The 25024-nt window shown below is 41.7% G+C and overlaps 1 protein-coding gene across 9 annotated transcripts in view; it reads left to right on the top strand.

The window, feature by feature from the left end:
- dcdc2c (doublecortin domain containing 2C) overlaps window positions 1-24768 on the top strand; it is a 34737-nt gene extending 9969 nt beyond the window's left edge. For 2 of the 9 annotated variants that reach the window (XM_082517221.1, XM_082517214.1), the window contains 3 exons: window positions 2025-2094; window positions 4090-4147; window positions 5208-5337. In XM_082517221.1, coding sequence (XP_082373347.1) covers window positions 2025-2094; window positions 4090-4115 — 96 coding nt within the window. In that variant the 3' untranslated portion in view covers window positions 4116-4147; window positions 5208-5337. Of the gene's footprint in view, window positions 1-2024; window positions 2095-4089; window positions 4148-4550; window positions 4600-5207; window positions 5338-24360 lie in introns of those variants that run through there. The other 7 variants (XR_014273326.1, XM_082517215.1, XM_082517219.1 and 4 more) reach the window with 7 other exon arrangements.
- The last annotated feature ends 256 nt before the right edge of the window (window positions 24769-25024 follow it).

Here is a 25024-nt window from a genome sequence, read left to right as displayed (position 1 = left end):
CACCGTAGGGGAATGTTTTGGTGTGGTGATGATTTTGCTGCCGTATGCACTTTTGCAATAAAGATATTCTTCGTGGGATAATTATTTACTTCTGGGGGTCGGTTATGACCCTGGCTAAAGACCTCATCAATAGCTTAATTCATTACTTATCACTTTTAGTCATACATGAATATTGCTGATTCAGATTTACTATGGATTGGGGTGGAGTGACCATTAGATAATGGGAAATAATAATAATGATAATCCCTGTATGGACTCAGCTATGTTTGCAATAATCATCTTGCCAAGTAGCTTTTGATCTGTCAGCGAATGGAGAGTGGCATAAGATGGAATTTTAGCTGAAAGAACAAATCCTAAGCAAAAATAACTCTAGTTTGCAGTAAAAGTGTGTCAGCACTTTTAATCAGACCGGCTGCCTTACCAAACTTTGATTTGTTTATGTTCATTAATGTTTTATCAGCACTGTACTTACATTATAGTTAAATGCCTTTGTCAAGCCAGAAATAATAGCTCTGCAGGTAAGACTTACCTTACCTAACGTCTAATCATCCTTCATGCATACTCATACTTGTTTTTTCCCACTGAGGCCAAACAAGCTGTCGCTGTCTCGTTGTCAGCAACCTCATCATTTAGAGGGCTGTGAATAATAATGAGGGATAACTGCACTGCTATGACTCATACTTTCAGCTGAGTCCAGACAGATTTCCTCCCACTCCGGTGCTCGTGAAATGCCCCGTGTACTCTGTATACGTGCATGTATATGGTAGATATTGATGACCAAATTCAATTACATGATTACATTTTCAGTTGAAGCTTTAAATGATTTATTGCAGTGCATTTAAATAGTGAATACATTTGCAGACAGTACAGCGGTGAGGCGGTGCTGTGCATGTGGTATTGACCTGTGTGGTCCAGGCCAAGGAAAGAATAACGAGATTCAGCGTCTCTGCCAAGTGGAGATGTCCGCTGAGAGTGAACACAGGCTATCTTGGTGTTAGGAAGCAAAGGATGGCGGGCTGGAGCTTGATGCACATTTATCAAAGCTGCTCTTACACTCACTCCACTGACTTTTGTTGGGCTCTCTGCAGGTTGGCTTTTCCTTTAGAGTGCACTCTGTTAAGGATCTGATTGATTTCATGACGGCCTACTCTGTCTGTATTGTAGATGTCATACACTTTGAGGAAATGTGGACAAGGGTAGATTTGTACTCACCAGTGTAATATTGTGTTCACAATTATCATTTGTTTTGATTTAACAGTATCGGCTGATTTATCAGCCAGTCGGCTAAGCATTTTTTCTTAATTAATATTGTTGGAAATGCCAATGAAACTAGGTATGCTTGATCAATTGCCTTCCTCTCCTTAAGAATTTTGTGATAAAAAAAATCAAATCAATATTGACCACACCATTGATCCATTCCTCTTCTTTCTCCGTTGCATTTGTCTTTCATCTGTTTTCCTGCTGCTCTTCCATGAAGCTTAGGTTAGCCATTTCATAGACCTTAGTCTCCACATGCAAGGTCAACTATAATCAACTCTAGACAATGTCACCGCCTTGCTTTTCCAGAGAGCTAAGCGGAGGAAGACGACTCCTCTGGGCTTTTAAGGACCTGCAGTATTATACCATTCAATTACTGTTCATTAGACAGTGTACAGCCATTAATCAGACTGAGATGTTCTGCTAGTCCTCAGCGGGGACAATGAACTGGGGAAATTTATTCTGGCTTCCTGTCTAGGCCACTGTTTAGTGGTAGGGAAAGAGATGACACATGGGAGCGCGCTGAAGCTTTCAGTGCTCCACTCTCCCTGGTATCTGTTTTCAAGTGAACTTCTTCACTTCACGCAGCCCCGTCGCTGAATTTCAAAAACACGGGCTTTGTCAGAGATTTACTGCATATGTGGGAGAGTATTACAAATCTGATATATCACCGAAAGGGGAGAAAGCTGACAGATTAACTGATTAGCGCTTCATATGCATTGAATATGACTAGATGATGATATGAAAAGTGGATTTATGTTTTCCAGGAGGCTAAAGAGAGGGAGGCGTCTTCCAAGCTCGGCAGAACACGGTCGCAGATGTCCCTGTTTTTCAAGGGTATGTTCATCAAAGCATAAAGCCTGGTAGGAGATCAGTGGCAGCCCCCATGTTCCTCTCCACAGCACCTAATGCACCCATAAAGAGACCGCTAATACACTCGGCATTACCAGTTCCTCCCTGACATTGCATGTCGCTGGAACCGCAACCACCTCTCAACATCTGGGAGAGCTTTATAGCGTGCTTTATGGAGAGCATGTGGTTGAGTTTTTTTTCTTTTTGACTCCCTAATCTAAGATGACTTATTCTAGTATTAAAGGCACCTGCACATCAAGGTGTGCCATGCTCAGGGCTGGCATTGTTCACCACTCTTTATATTTCCCATGTTGTTTGCAATCTTGAACCATTCAGACAGAATAAGAATTATACATACTTATGTTACCATTAGGAAAATTTTTTTTTTAATTGGCTTTACATGAGCTGGCCTTTATATAATTATTTAAAAAAGAACATATCTGAATGAATTATGAAAAAAATGTACCATGAACTTTTTTCCCCTTTTTATGGAGGTGAGAGTAACCTAGCTGAACCTCAACCAAAACAATGACATTCTCCTTTCTTGGGGAATGTGCCTTGCAGTTGGTTCAAGCAATTTCGTTATAATTGCCTACAGAACATTGGCTTTGATTTTTAGGACCATTCACTGGTTTCACAATATCGTCTTCTGTCCCTGGAGGAAATTCCGAAGGTGACTAAATAAAGCAGGATGCGAATCCCTGCAGGTGGTTATCTCTGTCTGCCCTTCAGTTTGAGGTTCGCTCTGTCGGTGTCCAGGAAATCACTGCATCCAGCGCTAACAGCGGGCCTCCTACCTCCCTCATCTGCCATCCATATACACTCACATATGCACAGAGTTATCTAACAGACAGGAGGTTAGATTAAATGTTTCTCTTATACAGCTGCACATGATTTTTGTGTACATACATGCATTCTCTTTCAATTATCTTCATATTGATAGTAGCAGAGGATGCAAGGCAGCCCCGTACACTCCAGTGAGTGATTTCCCTGCAGAATATCAGTGGGCACTACAGGGGGCATTCGAAATAAATCACAGCACGTTATTGCTTGCCGACTTGAGACCCACATCCACATTTTTCTGTCCCTATCACATTGCGTTGTTGTTGCTGTTTATGAATTGTTCTGCATCATTCATACCTCATATTCTCCAGCTGTCACAGTGGATCTGCAGATGACACAGATGCACAGCATAACTGGAGAGTCAGCGGAGGGAAAAGGGATGTGATAGGAAATGCAAGTTATCTCTAACAGAATCATACCTGCCTGCCACCTGCTTTGCATCAAAATGTCAATATGTGAACGAGTTTTTATTCTAGAAGGTTTTTTTGGCACAGTTTTCTAAGAGCAAATCAACCATCAAAGCATTTGGCCTGCTTTTTTCCACATTTTTTTTTTTAACTCAGGAGAATTGCGTCTTGATGTCCACATATAATAGGAAGAGAAACTGGCTTCAGTTTGGTGGAGATTCTCCTTCAAAAGTTATTGGCACCATGTACAATGGCTTTATAATTTATGAGAACTGTTAGGCCCTCTGACAGAAGTTGTAAAGCATCTTGACTGATTGGGTAGATATAGGATGTGTGCAGTCATGGCATATTGTTGCCTGCATGTGCGTGCGGCATGCACAGTTCCACGGCTTGCTCTGTCACAGATAAATTACTCCACACAGTCAAATTAAGTTGTTGTAAATCACCTCGTGGACCCGAGACTAGTCCTGAGTGACGACCTTTACGCCTATTTGACTTTAACTCTTATTTATGTTAATCACATCTGTATTATGCCCACAGTAAAACTGTGTCATATTTGAAAAGGTCATTGTTTTCTGGAAAAGAATAGAACTGTGACACACACACACACACACACACACACACACACACACACACACACAAGCTTTGTTTATTAGCACGTGAAGTAAGACTTCAAAATTTTGCATGGTTACCAGTTTTTGTGTTTTTCTTTTTCAAACTCTTTTTACAGGAAGAAAATTGAAACTTCAACATTAGTTGTTTAGATCTGCATGAGATTCACTCCAGAGGTATGCTCTATAAAAACACTATAAATGATTTCATCGATTGAACTTTTAGCTCAAATGCACAAAACATATTGTTGTGTAGTCGAGCTGCATATAAAGCACAGCAGTGTTCATTAATCATACAGCATGTACAAATTATAACAATTTGTGCACGTTACGATTACCTGGTGGGAAATGATTATGAAATCTCCGTACGAAGAGTCTGATTATAGCTTTGGCAGTAAATAATCTCATGTTCAATGGCTGTTAATCCCGTTTACTACAGAATATATAGCATATTCTTCATTTGCTTTTTATTATCTTTCAGTTTTTATTAAATCAAATATCAGACTGTCTCCACTTCCAATGACAAAAAGCAGCCTTTCTTCAAAGTTGGAAGAAAACATATGCTTTTCTTCTTATTCAGCATATACATGTCGTGAGTGGCCTTCAAGAAGCTGCGCGTCTCAATAGCAGTATGTTTTTTTTCTCTATAATTTACCATGGTGAAGAATAAGAAGGACCAAAGGCTGTGTGTTAGAAATCAGCCATTGTGATGTGAAAGAGGCATCTGTGTGTGATCTTCGCAACACTTGAGACGACAGGCTCTGTGAAGTGCACCACTGCCCAGTTACACATGAGCTTTGATTGCTAGTTTGTTCTGTGCGTAGCCCCATAGCTTTGAACTGTGTCTCAAGATGAAAGCCAACCTTGTCCACAGTATGTCTACTGCAGACCGCTGCTGTTGCTTATTTGCTTCAGGCATGATCAAGAGCTTTGGGACTATTCTTTTTTTACAGTTTTTTACCATACTGCATTATGTATAATTTATCATACAGTGGATCCTGAGACAGCACCCTGTCTCCACTCCATTTTAATTTAAAGCCTCTTCTCTCTTTCCGTATCTTGCATTGACTGTGGTCAGTGTATGATACCACTCAGGTATGTCTTTGTTGTGTCCAGTTAACAGACTTTGATATTTGTGGCATTGGAGCATGCGCACAAAAAAAAGAAGAAAAACTCAGTTCCTTTTCTCTCTCTCTCTCTCTTGTCCTCTCTTTGCAACCCTCTCTCTGTTTCTCAGAATCATAGAATACAGTGTCACACTGCTAAGGACCAGACGTCCTCATTCTCTTCTGTCTCAAGAAGCCAGCTGCTCATGTATAAGATGAAACAGTGTTATAAACCAAATAAAAATGTCTTTTCTCCTGACAGCCCCGGCGTGAATATATGGCCTCTTATTCCAGTGAATATATTGCATAATTATGTATGGTTATGAATATTACATGGAGCCTCACACTGGGTGCATGGTAAGACGCCTAATTGCAGAGTTTAATTATTAAGAAGCAAAGGTCCTGAGCGGGCTTTGCGAGAAGCACTTTTGATAAATTATTTTTTGCAGTTTTCTGATGAATTATTTTGGGGGCTTGTGTCTAATCAGCGGGCATAGTGGACGGCGTAACTGCTCTTGAGAGGGACTTATCTTCCCATGGAGAGGAATTACTATGCTGATTAAATCCACTGAAATCAACTAATAACTTAATGATATTGGAGTGGCCCAAAAAAAAAAAAAAAAAAAGAATCATTGCCTCTCATAGTGCTGGCCATGAATAACACAAGGGCACAGTGATGGGTAGAATGAGGGCTATTGCTGTTGACCTTGGGGCACAGCTTTAATATTTCTCTGTAACACGAGGGAGGGAAAGTGTGTGATGGTATGTACTAAAGCAAACCTCATTTTAAATAGTGTCATAGTGCTTTACTTTATACTTCATATAAAGCACTTCAAGGAAAAAGTCCAGAGAGGCTGACTAAACAAGGAATAATAAACTAGATCACCCTCAAGTACTGCCAAATCCACAAAGCACAGTTGCTTGTGTAACTACAGCACTTTGCTACAGCCACATCTTCCTCTCCAGCATGTACTATAGCTTAGACACCCACACAGTGTTGCTCAAGTGTTATATATTCACTTCAAATGCTCACTGCATTGAGAAAAGTTTAAGGGTTGACCTCAGTTTTATGTCAAAAGACATTTCAAAAATGGATAAAGCAGACTTCTCCGCATGTTACCTCAAATACAGAACTATTGCACTTGATGTATTCTTCCATAAAAGCTAATGGCTGTAATGCTGACAGTAAGAGTCACTGACCCACTTAATCACAGTTCTATATCACGCTGTGATGTTGCGAAATTTAGTTCACTATAAATGTGGGATAAAATGCGAGGGAATAGCGGTGCTCCTTCCTTTCACCTCCTACAAAATGAATACTGGTCTAGCACATATGAAAGGGAGTGCAGCTGCTTTTCTTCAGATAGCACAAATATGTGAATAATTGATCGATATTGATGTGAAAATCACCTAAGTGTAACCAGGAGCTGTTTGTTTGGAAGCCTCCCATGGAGGGCAGGAGTCTAGCCATCTGCCAATAACACGTCAGTCATCGTGCGCGGCGGGCACTCTGACTGATTCACAGAGCTGAACAATTGTTCTCAGTGTGATGTTTCTGTAAATCACACATTCTGCTTTTAACCAATGCTTGACGCTTGCTTTGAATGTTTCAGGTTGGTTTCAGTCAGGGGTCCGCAATGCTGTCTGGAAGTAATGGGTATATACCGATTCGGTTTTCTAGTTGTTATATAATTGCAGTGATTATAAATTATAGATTTGTGTTTGCATTTAATCTATAGAACTCAGCGAAACAGATGATGCATCTACATACACAATGTAATACTCTGCAAAATTCTTGAGCCATGCCTCACTACACGGAAAGTCAGTATATAAGGAAAGGAAGAGTTTGTACAATCTAATGAGCTTGAAAGTCAGTATTGGGTGTTCTTTATCTCAACTCCCTTAGGCAGCTTTTGTGTAATTTCTTTGAGTAGTCTTCAGGAATAGTTTTCCAGGCCTTTTGTTCTGTTCTCTGTCAAGATAATCCCAAACTGCTTCAATAATGTTGAAGTCTGAGTTCTGGGGAGGCAAGTCCATGACTGATTGAGTTTCATTGTGTGTTTTTCAAACCTAATATACTTACTGTACTGACAGTGTGTTTGAAATCGGTGTCATGCTTAAATCAGACACGTTCCAGATGATGTTGCAGGGTGGATAAAAATCTGATGGTACTTTTCTGTCTTCATAATTCCAATCCAGTCTTGACAACCCTCCCCCCAACACTGGCCTCCTTAATGACCAAAAATTTCTCATTTGGATTCATCACTACATGATACCTTTGCCACTGATTTTTCACTCCAGTTTTTCTGTAATTTGGTTTACCTTAGCCTTTTCTCCCTGTTTTTTTCTACCTTCAGAGGGCTTCTATGTAGGCCTTTGCAAACAGTAGATGCAAAAACTTTCATTTGTCCTCCACTCGTCCAATTTCCTCAAACCTTGTTAAGAACACATTGCACACCATGCTGAGATATGCCACGTTGTTGGCTAATTATTATATGCTTTTGCTTTAGGTTCATCTCTTGAGTTAGATGTCTTTTTATGCTTGACTCATATAGGTCAGTGCTAAAGTATGTGACATAAAAAACACAAAAACATTTCTTTAAAAATGGTCAGGTACAAGGACTGAACTGAAAATGAGTGAAAAAGCAGCCATATCATGTCCACAGAAAGGCTTTTAAAGACTTTGAAAAAGCTTTAATACTCATCATTACTTTTTACAAGAATTACAAGAAAGTCTGGCTCCTTGGATATAAAATATAAAGAAGTGAGGGATGGTTCAAGACGTTTAGACAATACTGCACGTGTTGCTTTTTAATCTTTACCCAGCTAAATTAACGTATTTGGAAACAGTGTAAATGTAGCATATGGTAGTTGTGCTACTTGTACAACAGCCTTGTATGATAAGGTGTGGGGCAGCTTTGTGCAGGTAAAAAGTTACTTTAGTGCCTTTTTCCTAGTTACACGAAAGCTATTAGCATTTGTATCAGAAACGTATTTGAAAATTGCTGAAGGTCATTTTATACAGAGGCACCATGTGCCTTGAAACCTGCACAGATAGTTGGTGTTACAAAAAGGCCTTTTTACAGCTGACATCACCCAGAGCCACCAGGAGGCCACTTTTCCCTCACTCTGTTCTGTAGCTACCCACTGTCTAAAGCTAATGGCTGGTAACACAACTGAAAGCTCTCAGTCTGATAAGATAATATAGAGTCAGAGAGAAAGCAAGCGAGTTTAAGAGCGCTATATAAGTGGGATATATATTCAGACTATACAACGATGAGGAAATGCTCTAAAAATAAAAAATAAAAAAACAAATGGAAAATGCTGCGATGATATCACTGAGCCCGGAATGCTGACGGCAGTGTTTTGAGTCACATCCAGATGGCTATGAAGCAGGGATGACAGTGGGAGCTGGGACTTACTGCTGTCCTCTCACCTGATGTCATGCTTAATAAAATAAATGAGGATGACATTATGCTTTGCAAACAGATTCATGAATTATAGAGCTTCGTTAAAAAAAATTACCTGTATTTTTATGATCATGACGTTCAGTGTTTACAGCTATTGTGAGTCACTGTCAAAGCAAGTTAGGTTGGCAAGATGCATTCATAGACTATATGGGTGCATCTTACAGACGCAGATACCTGCTAACAAATAAATAAAAGAAAATTCACTGGAGAGTCTCCAACGCAAGTCCTGTTATTTGTTATGTAACTGAATTAAAAATGTTCCAAGAGACAGCAACATCATAGAAAAACAATCCTGTTCAGTGACTTGAATTGCTATTCCTGGCACACTAAAACAGTCCACCTAGCAGCCTGTTCCACTTTACATAAAAAAGGCCACATCCCTGATAAAGATTATTGTTTTTTGTGTGTGCTAGGATATAAATATGTTTATTTCTGGTCTAAAATTGGCTTAATTTTTCTCATCCTTTCACTTACTAACTTGGTCCCTCCATCAGCTCTGGCATGCCCCACTACCAGACATACTTTCATACCATATGCTCTCATCTGTTACTTTGTTGCAGGCATATACATTCAGCACAAGGTTTAGTTTATATGCCACTGGCTTTTACCGTCTATAGTGAACGAGGGAAGCGGCTTTCAGCAGCTGTGCAATCAGGCAAGCTGAAAAACGAAAAGATCTAATCTGTGCAGAAAGGCGAAAACAAGTGTATAGTTCCCGGGACTCTTTCACACCAGTAGTCTGCTCATTCACCTTTTTGCAGCTCCCTGCCACCACCAGCAGCGTGCCCATACATATGTTTACAAATTTGTTTTTACATTTCTATTTTTTTCTAGTTTCCCTACTGCTTCTTTTTCATTGCTTCTCTCTCTCCTTTCTCTTCCCCCCTTTGTCTTTTCCTTCACTGGCTGTCTTTAGTAAGATGGATGTGTGCATTCCCAGGGCAGATGGCTTTGTTGTTACTCCGTGTACCCGGCTAGCACTTTAACACCCGGCCTCCTTGTCTGGCCTGACGGGCCATTGCCTGGGGAAAGAACTCTACCAATACACTGTGCAGAAAACGTGTGTCGTGCAGCTAACTGCATGGGTGCTCACACCTTTTTTGTTACTGGTAGACCCTCACAGTCTGTGCACCAGATACACACATAGATTTGTTTTAGCACGGTTGTTGGTATATAAAAACTTCAGTATATAGTACACATGCACTATGCAGTAGCTTGTAAAATAACTTTTAATAGAAATAACTTGAAGTAAACATTTTCTGTATGACTATCAGTTTCCCACGTGCTTGTGGGGGAATTTTAGCTTACTATTCTTTATAACGTAGCCTTAGTTCATTGATGTTTGTGGACATCTGTTTATGCCAAGATCAGTTGAGGTCAGTTTGAGGTCTGAACTTTGACTGGGCCATTGCAACAACTTTATTATTTACTTTTTTGGCCATTCTCCACCACCCTGCTTGATGTGTTAGACTCAGTGACCACCTCTCCACCACCTTGCTTGACAGTTGGTATGAGGTGTTTAAGCCGATTTGATGCATCTGTTTTTCTCCAAATGTGGTGCTATACATTATGGCACAGCATCTCCACGTTGGTGTCATCTGTCCAAAGGACATTTCGTGGGTTTATTCAGATGCAACATTACAAACCTAACATGAGCCATGCTTGTTTTAGAAAGAAAAGGCTTTCTCATGGCGAAGCTTCCAGACAAGTTTCTCTTGTTCAGTCTTTTTCTAATTGTGCTGTCATGAACTTTAACATTTAACATGCCATCTGAGGCCATTAGTGACTGAGAGGCACCTCTTGGCTTTTCTTTTTCTTTGCACACTCTGACCTTGGAGTGAATTTGCTGGGACATTGACTCCTGGGAAGAGTGTGGCTTTGTGTTAACACTTATCTGAATGCTCCAGAGCAGTAAAAATGCCAGAACATCTGCCTTTATGGAGGTGGTCACACTTGCCGATGATCATTTAATCAACTGGATGTGATTAGCAGCACATGTCTGCTGTTACCCTATTAATTCCCATGGAAGCAGTAAGGGTGTACTTAGTTTTTCACAGGCCCGAATAGAGTCCTGTGAAAAACTAGGTGCACTCTTACCTATACACACACACACACTTGTGTATGGGAATCCATATGATCTGTCTTTAAGCTTATATATAATGTCATACCCACTTGCCTTGTACTGGTCAGTGGTTTGCATATTGACAAACTGTGTCTTGTTGATTTTTTTTTCAATTTCCATGATAAACTTTAAGAACAGCTATCCTTTAAAAGGCAACATGTGTGGATCTCTTTAGGTCACCTGCTTGATTTCCATGCTGTGATCTAAGGATGATAAATTGCTGGGTACACATAAATTATATCAGTGAAATCACATTCAGTGCAGGCCTTTTGTGTGCACATATGTAAATTCAGCTGAGTGAAATTGCAGTCTTTGTCTACCCTCTAACCATACAATTTCTTTCATTTCAATCTAAGCACACATTCGGAATATTGTCCCTTAGCTGCTCCTATCATATGTAATGAATGTGCTGCCCCAAAGGTGAGAGCCATAATTGATTAAAACCATGTTTTTTTCATGGCTCAGTGTAGTCAGCGATAAGAATATCTGTGATGTGAGTGCGTGCATGTAAGTGTCATTTATGCGCGTGTGTCAGCATGTCTACTGGTCTGTGTGAGGAGGACGGGACATCAAAGTCGTCTATGAACTGGCTCTGTTTCATCCCAGCTAATGAAGAAGCTGTGAGTATGCTTCTGGGTCACAGTGGGAACATGCACAGTGAGGTCACTTCAAAGGCGGGATAATGACGGATTAAGTCTAAATCACCGCCGCGCTTTAGTCGCTGTCTCACATCTAGCCTGTCGCTTTGCATTTTATTAACAAATCATGGCAATATGATCTGGTAAAATGTGCCTGCCTTAATTTCCCTTGTCCATCTTACTCTGTGCAAATCCTCTACATCCAGATTATTGGATCGTGGTGGGCAGAGTGGTGGGCCTTTTTATAAACCCCTGATGGTGATGAAATATTCTTTCATCAGTGTCCATATATGTCCCCATGTATTCACGTTTTAATGAACTGCTCTCTCTGCAGTTTCTTATTGCCTTGTGTTGTGTCCATGACAGTGATACAGCTTTTCATTTATATGAGCCCTACAACTTGCAAGCAAGATATTTCATCCTTGGCTGGTTTGGGTTGGCATTCAAAATTAACCAACACACCCACAGACCTCTCAGTTGATGAGCACAGGTAAAGCTGGGATTTCTGTATCATAAGCCAAAGTGTTATAATGTTCCAGCCTTTCACATCATATGGGAAATGGAATTGGTTTGAAAGGGGGCTATATGCCAAGATTATTGAGCTCTAGGTACTCTTATGTACAGGAGGATGCCACGAAGATTTACTGTTTTACCGCAATTCATCTTGTTCAGTGTGTAGCCCTTACATTCTCTGACCCTAAGCCTGCTGCGCTTGTAGAAATACAGGTATGTTGGAAGCACTCAGGGAAGCGTAAGTGCTGCTGGAGTGATTTATCCTCTCTAGACCCTCCAAGGGCTCTCGAATACTCAGATGCTTTGGTCAACAACGCACCCCAGCAATTATAATTAAGGGGTACTATGGTCTATGTCTCCAAAATGCTTTCATGTGATAAAGAGGTGTAATGTCAGGACATATTTAATAAATTCTAGCATTAATTGGGGGTGAATGAGGTTTGGTGTTGTTCAAAGTTCGAGTAACAGACTGCCTGAAACTCCTTCTGAACTTTGGGGTGCTTTTAGATTTGTGTGGAAACAACTAAATCATTTAAACTTAGCCTAGATCACTTTTTGAGAAGTATTTGGTTTATCTTGAAAACTCTTTTAAACCAAGGTTTCGAATCTTATGTTGTCCTCAGTCAATTATGTATGTGTAACCTTAGCATGAATCTAAGTGTTTAGGTTTTTTATTTTTTATCAGACTGTGTAACATATATTGTACTAACACAGACAGGAATTATCAAAACAGCATGGTATATGTATGTGTGTGTATATATATATATATATATATATATATATATATATATATACATATGTACGGGGGTGCACATAAGTGGTCCGCAGGTGCGCATTCGCTGTCAAAATAAAAGACGCCACCAGATAAGAATGTGCAACGCTCTTTGCGTACATAAGATTTTCTGGAGGAGGACAGACATTTGTTTAGAACTCTTAAAGATGTTGAAGAAGCTCCTTTAAGCAATTACTTTGGTGTTCCTCCACCTCCAAAGAAATGTCAGAAGGAGTCCGAACCGCATAAGAGGCGCGTATTCTCGGAAAAGTGGTTGCAGGAGGCGAGCTGGCTTCAAACAAATGACAAACGCACAGAGATTTGGTGCAGAATATGCTGTGAAAATCCCACTCTAGCGGACAAAAACATGTACGCAAACGCACGCTGCAACTTCTTATCTGGTGCGCATCTTTTATTTTGACAGCGAATGCGCGCCTGCGGACCAATCATATATATTCAAATTCAAATTCAAATTTTATTTGTCACACACACACAACCATACACAGTATGACATGGGGGTGAAATGCTTGTAGCTGTACAATGCCCGACCATTAAATGACAGAAGAAAAGTTTTACAATATTTACAATTTACTACAAAAATTTACAAATTAACTTAGGAATTTACAGTAAAGAATGTGCAAATAGCAGAAGAGATTATAAAGATAAGGATTATAAATTATAGGAATTATAGGATTATAGGAAATGTGTGGTGGTGCGTGTGGTGACGTGTGTGAGAGTCCAGTCTTATAGTGACGTGTTTGGGAGAGTCCAGTCCTACACCTGGTTCAGGCCCCGAATAGCCTGGGGGAAGAAGCTCCTCTTCATTCTCTCTGTTTTGGCCTTAAGGGAGCGGAAGCGCTTCCCAGACCTCAACAGTGAGAAGAGTCAATTGTTGGGATGGGAGAGGTCCATCATAATCTTCCTAGCTTTGGACCTGCACCGCTTGGTGTAGATGGACAGCAGGTCAGGGAGCTCTGATTGAATGATGCGTTCTGCTGAGCGCACCACCCTTTGCAGATCTCGTCTGTCCTGCTTGGTGCTGTTCCCAAACCAGGTGCAGATGTTTGACGTCAGGACGCTCTCGATGGTGCAGGAGTAGAAGTTCTTGAGCACCTTCAGTGGCAGATGGAAGTCTCTAAGTCTTCTGAGGAAGAAGAGACACTGACGGGCTTTCTTAACCAGGGTGTTGATGTGACAGGACCATGACAGGTCCTGAGTGATGTGGACACCCAGGTATCGGAAACTGTCCACTCTCTCCACTGGCGTGCCACTGATGATGAGGGGTTTGTAATTCCTCGCCTGCTTTGTAGTGAAGTCCACGATCAGCTCCTTAGTCTTGCTGATGTTTAGGAGGAGGTTATTCTCCTGGCACCAGGTCTCCAGGTTCCTAATCTCCTCCAGGTAGGCCGTCTCGATGTTGTCGGAGATCAGGCCCACAACAGCAGTGTCGTCAGCAAACTTGACAATGGAGGTGGTGTCGGATGTGGCTACACAGTCATAAGTGTACAGTGAGTACAGCAGGGGGCTTAAAACACAGCCCTGAGGCACTCCAGTGCTGAGTGAGATGGAGGGGGAGACTTGTTTTCCTACCCTCACTGATTGGGGTCTGTCTGTGAGGAAGTTGAGGATCCACTGACACAGTGATGAGCTGAGTCCTAGATCCGTCAACTTGGTGAAAAGCTTAGAGGGAATTATTGTGTTGAATGCTGAACTGTAGTCCACGAACAGCATCCTAACATAATTCCCTCTGCCAGTGTCCAGGTGACTCAGGGATGTGTGGAACAGGTGAGATATGGCATCGTCTGTGGAACGATTAGTCCGGTAAGCAAACTGAAGTGAGTCGATGGTGGGAGGAAGTGAAGAAGTGATGTGATCTCTCATCAGTCTTTCAAAACACTTCATTACAATTGAAGTCAGTGCTACTGGACGGTAGTCATTGTGGCAAGCGGGCTGTTGTTTCTTTGGAACAGGGACAATAATGGACCGTTTGAAGCACGTGGGAACCACAGCTTGGGCCAGGGAGAGGTTGAAGATCTCCGTGAACACCGGTGCTAGTTGATCAGCGCAGGCTCTAAGGACCCGGCCAGGGATTGCATCTGGTCCTGCTGCCTTCCTGGTGTTCACCCTCCTGAAGGTGTTCCTCACGGCATGCTCTGTGATGACGAATGCATTTTCTTCACTGGTGCACTCCGAGCGCGCGCAGCCGTTTGTTGTTTTAATTGCTGCGGCGTCGAAGCGAGCATAAAACGTGTTCAGCTCATCAGCCAGTGAAGCATCGGCATTCATCATTGAAGAAGCTGGTCGTTTATAGTCCGTTATAGTCCGCAGTCCTTTCCACAGGCTCCTAGAGTCGCACTGTCGTAGCTGTGACTCTAGTTTTTCCCCGTAGCTCCGCTTTGCCTTTCGGACCGCGCTGCGCACGTTGTAGGACGCAGCCTTGTATAGGTCCATATTACCGGAGACAAGCCCTTCATTGTAGGCAGCGGTGCGTGATCTCAGAGCGTCGCGGATGTTTTTATCCACCCACGGCTTCTGGTTGGGAAACGTTCGGATGATAGTTCTTTCTGCTGTGTCTTTCTGCTGTGTCGTATATATATATATATATATATATATATATATATATATATATATATATATATATATATATATATATATATATATATATATATGTGTGTGTGTGTGTGTGTGTGTGTGTGTGTGTTTTCTTATAGGCTATTATAAATTTATAGAGTTTTGAATGAAAAGCAATGAAAATATAAACCTGTCAAAAAAAAAAGATATCAATATGAACAAAGTAAAGAGATGACAACGTTTTTCTTTTTCCTGGTCTGTAAGATGTATATGCCTGTGCATCAATAGGATAAAGCCTATAAATGTTGCTGAATTTTATAGAAGATTATTGGAGCTGAAAATGGGTTGTCCAGCATCGGTCCAGAGAGGGAATTGGCTGAGCTGCAGAGCCTCATTTAGTGGAGGCTCAGTGGCAGCTCCCATTTCACCTGGGTTCTCCGATGTTTAATTGGCCTCATTATGTGATTAACTTAGCAAATTTACCCCTTACCCTCAAGGCAAAGCTTTGAACACTGGCAGACCGCAAACCCTCTCAAAGTCACTCCATCACTGAAACCACAATGTCAGCATTTAGGCTGGCCATCACATTCCACTGGGAAGTTTTCATTTTCCTGCAGAGATGCCTGTTTGCCTATATTAACCTCCCCACCTTTGACTCAACATGCTGCTTAAGAATGCAGTAATTCATTCTAGGATAACTAGCAATATATCATTGTTTCCTTAGAAATGCTCAGTATGCATATTACGTTGCTTATCACACTTTATATGCTGAGCATGATTTTTTCAAGCTCTGTAAATTATAGGTTATTGTGCAGACATGTGTTGAATCATTTGATGTTTGCATTCAGAGCCTAGCCCTACACTTTCAAAATGTATGGAATTTTATATGCAAAATCTATTTTATTTCAGGGTATACAAGAGTGCATGTTGCCATGTAGGCCGAGCTGTTCATTTCCTGTTTATTAGGTGGATTAGGGTGTTTCTTTTCTCTCTCAAGTCAACACCGACCATGAAGCGAGTGGAAAGAAACAGTTGATTGTCCAATCCAGCAAACAAAATCTAATATTTGGAAAGCTCTGGTTATTTGTTTGTGGTTTCATAGATATTGGTTTCATTTTGCTGATCTCCTCAGAGAATAGTATAGGAAATGAAAGGAAGATGAAAAAACAAAGTCTGTGATGTTAATCTATCCTGTCATCACTGAAATCTCACAGGTCCTTTTTGGGCTCCCTGACAGTCGGATGAAATGGTCGCTAAAGTGCCAATTTTACCCAACCGCTTGCTATTTGCCAGCAAAGTCACAGGTTGGCTTCCTTGTTCAATAACCAGTCTTGGAGAATAGGGTTGACGGTGGAGCGAGGAATCGTATGTGTTGCGGATGTGTCCGTGTTCGAGGGTAGAGGGGGAGAGGATGGGCAGGAGGGAAGAGAAGAGAGAAGTTTACAAATGGGATCCATCATTTTTCATGCACGAGGGTGACATCCCTCCGTCAGCCAATTTCGCTCCGATAGCACAGTCCCTTGGTTCATTGATATCTGCATTAGGGACCTTTGTCAAAGGTCTCATCTAAATGCATTGAAAAACGCTTTGCTCCCTCTGTGTACGTCCCGCTTTTAGAAGTGTGTGCATGCATGCTGTGCAAAGATTTGCCGACTTGGCTTTGTCTACATTAAGGTTGGTCTTTGTGGCAAAGCAATGCGGTGTCACTGAACCTGGAAAGGGGAAAAAACAACTTGTGAGAAACGCATCAACAAAGCCGCCGCCAGCTGCTCAGTGCTGTGAGAGCTGCGGCTACGAGTGTTTTCTCACTCTGTTGTTACTGAGTAACTCTTTTAGTCTGCAGCGTAATGAATTTAATAAATATACTCAAATTAATGGCAACGACTGAAATGACCTATGAACGTGTTTCAAGAAAGGGGCCATGAAACATTGTGAAGGAGCTAATTTCAAATTGATATAAAGATGGCAGGGTCTTCTGTATGAAGTTGGTTGGAGTAGGCTTATTAACCAAAACACTTCAGAGCCACTTCATTTATCCCACTAAACACACCACCCCTCATCTCCACACATGTACAGTCCTACATTTCAGTCTAACCTGACTGTACATCCTTTGCTACTATTAAGAAGATTTAATTTGCTATTCCTGTCCATCTATTTTACGTGACTATAGCACGCTACGGCAGGGGCGCCGCGGGGCTAATGTCGCTGTCAATCCAGTGTCCCCTTAGCTACAATCTCACGGCTTAATTTCCACACAGATCCAAGCACCCTTGAGCTCTAAGAGGTCTCATTCACACACTTGAATCAAAATTGCCCCAAACTCTCTTGTCCTGCAATTTTGCAACACTTGGGTTGTAAGCAATGTTACGTTTTGAGCAATTTTACCAGGTCCCTGAACTGTCAAGTAAAAGGCGAGCTAAACACCAGCCAATCTAGCGTTTCGTTAATATGTTTAATATAAATTTATGTCGACCATTTCAGTTAAAGCCTTTAGGTGGTTAGGCTATATCTCCTGGCACTCTCATAAGATATATTAAGAATAGTAATTAATAAATCTGATAATCTGAAATTGACTAATAATTTGGTGCTTGAGGACATCCCTTCCGTGTGTTCCCATAGGGATTCCATTAAAAGTCCTACTGACTATAATCTATAGTTGTGCAATTGTTCTATAGAATTCAGCAATGCTGCCCTTTTAACATTGTTCAAATCCACTTTCAAATGACTTTGAAATGAATAATTTATGTTAAGTTTAATAGACCTTGAGGTGCGTCACAGTAACTGAATGATATATTGTGTCCCAGAATGTTTACAGAGAATTGCAATGGGAGCATCTGTCACTGCCTGTCACTAGTTTAAATAGAAAATCTAAGTGTTTGACACATGCTATTACTGTTTGTTATTGTCCCCGTTTTCAGGTATGGGCAGATGAAGAGAGTTCTGTGTGAATATTCTTCAGTCAGAGCTGTTTAGCTTTCTGAAGACGACTTTAAGTCCGATTAAGAGTACTGAGGCCTTGAATACTTGAATAATGCTCAGTGAATCAGAGGGAGTGGTACACGTAATGCTTCTGTGGCGATGTGCTGTCTTTTAAGGGGAAAGAATCAACTATTGCTGCCCTGCTTCCCTCTTTTATCTTGTGAGTCGGAAATGTCAGTGCCAGCTCAAACAGGACCAGCCAAACCTCCTGAACATGGCGAGATTGGATGCGAAATCAGTGCAAGGGTCACTGACAAAAGAAATTGGGTTTTATGCAGAGCGTGCCTCAATACACAACACTCCCAAACCAAAAGGTAGAAGCAAAGCCCTTACCAGCTATTTTCAACCCATCATTATTTCTCATAAATCCCAAACTAGCCAAGACCAGTGCCTTTGACAGCATGACTGATGAGTTTGCCATCGTGAATGTCAAAAGAAATGGTCTCCTGCACCTTATCTCCCCTATTTCTCATTGTGAGTGAGACTTGGGGGTTTTTATGGAGAAAAGCCACGGCCGTTGTGATGAGCATTACCCAGTGATAATGAAGGGCACGCTGCTGTACTGTCAGCCACTACAGACAGACAGGCAGGGGAAGCGGGCAGGCTGGGAGGTGCTGTGTGCTGAGAGTTGCCCATTCATGAGTTTATGTGACCTTATGTCTTTATCTAGAGACCAGACAAATGAGCATATTTTTATATTTACACTGTGTAGGTGCCATGATTGCCTTATCTACTGCCGCCTTCATTCACAGAGGGAAATGTCAAGAGGTAATCAAGTCAAATGTGTCATTTGTCAATGGATTTAAAACTGTATATAAGGAAATACTGTATGTAGGTAACATTTCTGTGAATTCTATATGATATACTTAATTTAACTGGAGATGTTGATTTAAGCACACCTCGCATGTCATGCGTAGATTTCCCCCCCCCTCTAAATTATGGAAAAACATCCTTTGATTTGATGAGTTTGTTTTCAAGTCTCATAAGTAAACCACATATTCCGCTGAGGCTTAAGTGAAAGGGGTTTTAGTTATCCTGCCTGTAAGTTGGCATGCAAACCAGCCGGCACAGACGAAGGATAATGAGGTTGGACGCAGGTCTGAGTAGTGACTGTTAAGCAGGAAGCTGCATTTATGATGGCTTTAAGAGGCATTTATTGCCTCGTTTCCATCAGAGCATTGTCTGCAGAGACCCAACAGCTTTCCATAGAGATTAATCTCAGATACCCCCCTCTTAGGTGGTGGCAGTCTTGGTGAAGTTGCTCACCATGGCGGCTCTCTCTCACTTTCTCTATTTTAGTTAGGCTTTAGTGTCTGTTTTTCTTCTTTTGCTTTGCTCTTCCCAGTACTCACTTCCCTGCCTTTCTCCTTCTATTTTCTACTCCCTCTACTCTCAGAGGGTTTCCACACTTGGTGTCACTGCATGTCCTCCGGTTACACTTACACAAATCAGGGTTAAACCATTTGTTTACAGTGAAGAAGGGAAGAGCGAGAGAAACAGCGCTGTGCTAAATGTCAAGGATGATGAGGTGGGTCAGGCTGGCAGTGCTGTTGTGATTACGGCTGTCTTCGCGCTACATCATCAAAAAACTCTGAAAAGGGCTAAGTCCTCCAGTTCGACTGTTTCGCCAAGAAATTAGATTCACATGTAATCTTTGAGAATATCCTTCCTGCTTTCCCTCCAATAACAGTGCCAAAGTAAAGGAATGTGTGGTGTGGAGCTGCACTTTTCAAGCCAAGGAGTAGTGGATTCTGACATAAGGATTTAAAAAATGTTTTTGTGGGCAAAACCACATCCACAACAGTGCCCCAATCTACCTGCTGTGTCTTTGTTGAATAGTTAACGAGATATATAGGTACTAGTAGGATTTCAACTACACGAGAAAAGTTTGATATCAATTTTTAATGACTTTTTAATCAGAGAAAACCAGGCAGGTTCTCTACAATTTAGCCTGAATGTGCACACACCTACATGCCACGCCTGTATGTTTGCCGAGCACCTTGTGTATGATTCTTTCATGAGCTGTGTGGTGGCTGGCCTTTCATAGGCGTGCTCTCATTGAGCACTTAATCAATACCTGTCATCTTGATCTCATCCTCTAAAGTGGGCCCCTGTTCTTTGTCTTCCCCTTAATCCATCTCCATACCGCTATTTGAATTTGTATTAGAGACCTAAGGACCTTCTTCACTATCAGAAGATTTAACAGATTGTTTAAGGACCCTTAGTACTATTTTCATAAGCACAAGACCAGGTTTATAAAAATCTATACAAGGGCCTGGAGACTTGGGGCAGTGTGGCAGGAAGGGTAAGCCGTGAACGTGTGGAGAATTTCAGATTTGGAGGAAGGCAATTTCAGCATCTTGCCTTTTTCTGATTGTTTTGTTAAAGCTGGTTTTATTGCTGTTGCTCGGCTCTTCTGTCGTTCTATTTGCTTTGGGTTTTAAGGAGTCGCCAAAGGTAATTTATAGTATTTCCCCCCTTAGGAGAGTATTTGATGGGGCACTCCTAAAGCTGCCTGACTACAGGCTCGAGAAAGGGAAACTCACTTTTGATTCTGCATGAGTACAGTTTCTAAATCACTACCAGCTTCTTGTGATTGTACTTTTGTGAATCTATCTGCAGTAAAAACTGATAGCGGGCGCAATGGTAGAGTGATTGCAGTTTGTGAGTTCAAACATTGATAGCATTGGAAGCACAAAGAGACTATACATTCAAGTGTCTCTTTTTTACCCCCCCTCCAACTTCTCTGTATTTCAGTCCTGCTGCTCAGTCTTCTCAGAAACAAATGTGCAGTGATCCATGCTCTTAACACAGTTAAGAAAATAGTTTTCGAAAATTGGACCTTGAAGAATTCAGAGTGGGTGAGTAATTGGAGGTCAATAGAAAGCAATGCTCCACGACAGAGCTGAACCCGCAGAGAGAGCAAGAGAGAGCGCGACTGAGAGACGGCGAGAGAGAGGAACCAGCAGAGTGTCAATCAGCCAGTGTTTTGCCCGCATTGCCCCTTAATTTAATCACTGTTTAATTACTGCTGTCCCCAGAGGGGCGCTCTGCTAGGTTCAGTTACTGAGCTTTTTCCCTTCCTCTGACTCCGTCTCTTGGTGCGTATTTAGCCCACGGACAGCCTCTCTAAAGCAGGCCACTCTCCTCAGAAGCCTCAGCAGTATTTCAACCTTACCTCAGGGCCCTTTGCACAAATCTGCTGATGATAATGTCAAGGGCAGGCACATATGCATATGCGTGATGAAAGGTGCCTGCGGGAAGAGAGACACCACAAATATACAAGTTTATCCAGCAAAGCAAAGGCAGGGAAAATGGTGAATATGTTTAAGTACCCACTACTTGTCCACTCCCCTCCCATTCCCTTTAGGACCACCGCCACCCCGCTGAGAGTCGGTGTATTCAGATTTGGATGTAGTTGATATGGATGTGGATAAAATCCAAGAGCTGTGCAATCATCAATAAAAATCACTGCTGCAAGACATGGCCAGCTTCCCATAAATGTTCCCTGCCATAGTATAATGTGTGCTGCCATATCTGTGGCCAAACATGGTGCATGTGTCATGGTTTCTCTGGATTACCAACAGCCCCTCACCGCAGACTCCACACAGGGACTGCATCAGGGGAATAAGTCACAGTTTAGCTCTCAAGCTACAGCAATCAATATAAATTTGGCATGGTAATGATCAGGTGCAGTGGGTGTAGGTCTCTTGTATCTATCTTCTTCCCTTTTCCCAGCATATGCTGCGGTGCTCTATCTCCCAGAGGCCTGCGGGTAACACAGCTAAGGCTGTGCGCTGCACGTCAGACCTCTGAGGAGTAAGGGGAAACAAACAAGCAGGGCTGTCTCAGAACCTCAGCAGCAGGCACAGGCAGTAGCCCATGCTTGCAATGAAGCCCCTGATGCCACACACATAAGCACAGGCACACACAGACTTTACCGGCCCTTGCCTCTCAACCATTCCCTTATTGGAGAAGCAGAGGTATTTTACACTGTGTTAAGGATATAATGGGACAAATAGAGATGGTGTGATGAGGAGCTGTGTGTTTGTGTGTGTGAGACTGACTGATAGATGAGATGCTGTCTCTCAAGAGGGTCCGTGATCATGATGATTGCCAGCGGAGGAGAGTTGAGATAGTTGTGACTCCTGGGTATTCAAATTGGAGTGTTGACAGGTTTATTATTGAAGTTTGTCCTCCCCCTCTCTCTGTTTTTCCCCTGAACCAGATAAGTGAGGGTGCGATAGTCACCATTTTCTGCAGCTTGATTCTTCACATGCAACAAGGCTACTGTTTCGAAACCAGCGAAGACATCAAGAGGGAACTCGTAACAAGAACGCAGTTTGATTAAAATGGCACTAAATTATTTATTTATTTATTTTTCACACAAACTTAATTTCGCTCGGAGAGATGCAGTGTTAATACCAAACCTAAATTAAAACTGGCTCAAGTGGATGGTGCCAAATGTAATCCCTCTGCCTCATTTATGTCAAGCTGGAGCCAGAGCGCCGCGGCCTGCGCTGCAATTGAAGACCCGCAGCCTGTGACATTAATAAAGACGGAACATGTACAGGAAATTAAACTTTCACATTCCTGTTGTAATGAGATCTTATCCATCATGTTACTGTTTGCCTCACAATCAAATCAAATGCTAAAATGGAAGCTCAATCAGGTCCTCCCGCAACGGCATCGCTGTAACCTCCTGGCATCGTTCTTCTAAATGGATGGCAAAGTGAATGGGATTTGAATAAAAACTCTATATGTTAATGGGCAGGTTTCACCCCTGAGATCCACTTTGTATAGAGATACAAGAGGAGAGGAGGGGGGGAGGGAGGAGAGGGGCATGCTACCAGCACTAAAGAGGAATATCTGTAGGGTGTTGTTGCATTGTATGCATTTCTGATCTGCATGTTGCTTTAAAAACATGCAAGTAGGAGGAAAATGAGCACCTTGACCTTAGTAAGCGCATCTCTGTGTCCTGGTTGGCCACAAGAGGGTAGCAGCTAGTTGCAGAGATGGGAGCCAGGCCACAGGTTCATATTCACACTGGAGAGATTTGAAATATATTAACTAAAAGATATTATCTTCAGCCTTACATTTATAGATCACACTAGGATTTTTTTTTTCCTTTACACGAGCCTATGATCTTTGGAAGAAGAGAGGAAAGCTCTACGGACAAGGAGATGAGGCAGTGCTAAATTTAATGGTATTGGCTTTTATAGGTAATAAGGGGGCACTGATCAAAGGTGCACAATACTCAAAAGCAGCGAGGTTGCACTCAGGAGGGGAACCAAGTGCTCTCCAGCCAGGCTGAGCAAATTGCCAGATCAGCTAATCAGGATTCAACTGGAAGATGTAAGTTAGTGGAGAGTAATTGAACACAGATTTAAGGGGCATCCATCTGGATATTGCAGCACTCCTCTCTTGCTCTCCTTAGTAAATTCTGGTGAATATTAATAATGTTTTTTATATAATAGTGTGCAGGCGAGGAGTAGGGATGGGGGTGGGTTTGGGGTTCTTTTAACAGGGCCTCTGAAAAGCTTCAAACATACAGGGAGAAATTACTCAAAGAAAATGTAAAGCAGAATATCCATTTACTTACCCTCTCCACTCTTCCCTTCCATGTGTGCCCTCTTCTCTCGGGCACACATGGAAGGCAAAGATGGAGGAGCCACCCACTTGTGGAAAATAGTGCATGTGGGATGTTATCAGCACCTGCTCAACATCAGTATATAGGCCAATTAAATGTGTATGGGTGCATGTTGTCCTCTTGGACATGATTAGAATCACAATTCGTGGCTTTGTAGTCCTGCCTGACCTGACTCACATTACGACTGAATATTCTCTGGAAAAAGGTTCGGTTAATGAACAGTCGAATATACAAGGATGGATGCAACTGCAGATTAATGAAGCCTCAGAGGTAGGAGCGGATTGAATTTGCTTAAGACATTCGAAAAGAGTCAATAATATATACAGTATGAAATATTGGCAGTTTAAATAAATCTGAATAAATTACCCAGAACTGTATACAGTCCACAGTCTGCACAGCTACCTCAGTGTGCATTAAATGATTGAGTTAGGATGCACTTATTGTTTTCAGAGCACTCATATATTTTTAAAACCACAAAGCTATTTTTCTTTCACAGGGTTTGTGATCTTTTTTTTTTTTTTTTTTAATTCTGTGACCTTCTAACACGATTCTCTCCTTGTGCTTTCCAGCAGATCCTGATCTGACAGTGAAAACACCTGGGCGAAGAACATTGTCAATATGTGGTTCGCAACTGCTGTTATTTCCCCCAGGACCTGAAATCACACATTTGAAGCATTCCTCTGGGGGTATATTTAGAAAATGGGCCGATCAAAACTGCTTGTAACTCAAATCTCACGTCACACAGCTGCTTTTAACAGACTGTAAAATAGGGGAAAAAAGGGAAGGATAATGAGAGGAGAATGGGTAGATAAATGCAGACACCCTAACTGCCACAGTATGTGACTTTTTATGTGCACAGAAAACATGAAAAAGAAAAAGAAGTTTCTCTCTTTTCTCTCTTGAAGAATGTTTCATTTGAGAGTTTGCTTTTCCTGCCACTGAAGAATGCTTACTTCTTTGACTATTTCGCCGAATGATCCCCAGCACCTGATAGAAAATGAAAGTAGTATAACAGTGTTTAGTGAAAATGATAAATCCAAAAAGCTGACACCATTGCAGTGATTTCATTTAAGGTATGATTACTGTTCCAGATGTCAGTGATGATGGAGGCATCGAGGACTGTTACATTAGTCCCTGAAGCCTGACAACCATAATACATTTCCTTTTTTTTTTCTTCTTCTTCTTTTTTTTTTACAATGTAAATTCCTCTTACTCCACAAGGAGACTTTTTCG

This window comes from Aulonocara stuartgranti, assembly GCF_965226115.1.
Source record: "Aulonocara stuartgranti genome assembly, chromosome: 19".
Lineage (NCBI taxonomy): Eukaryota > Metazoa > Chordata > Actinopteri > Cichliformes > Cichlidae > Aulonocara > Aulonocara stuartgranti.
The sequence above is the reverse complement of the archived record's forward strand: the minus strand, read 5'-3'. Positions and strand labels throughout refer to the sequence as shown.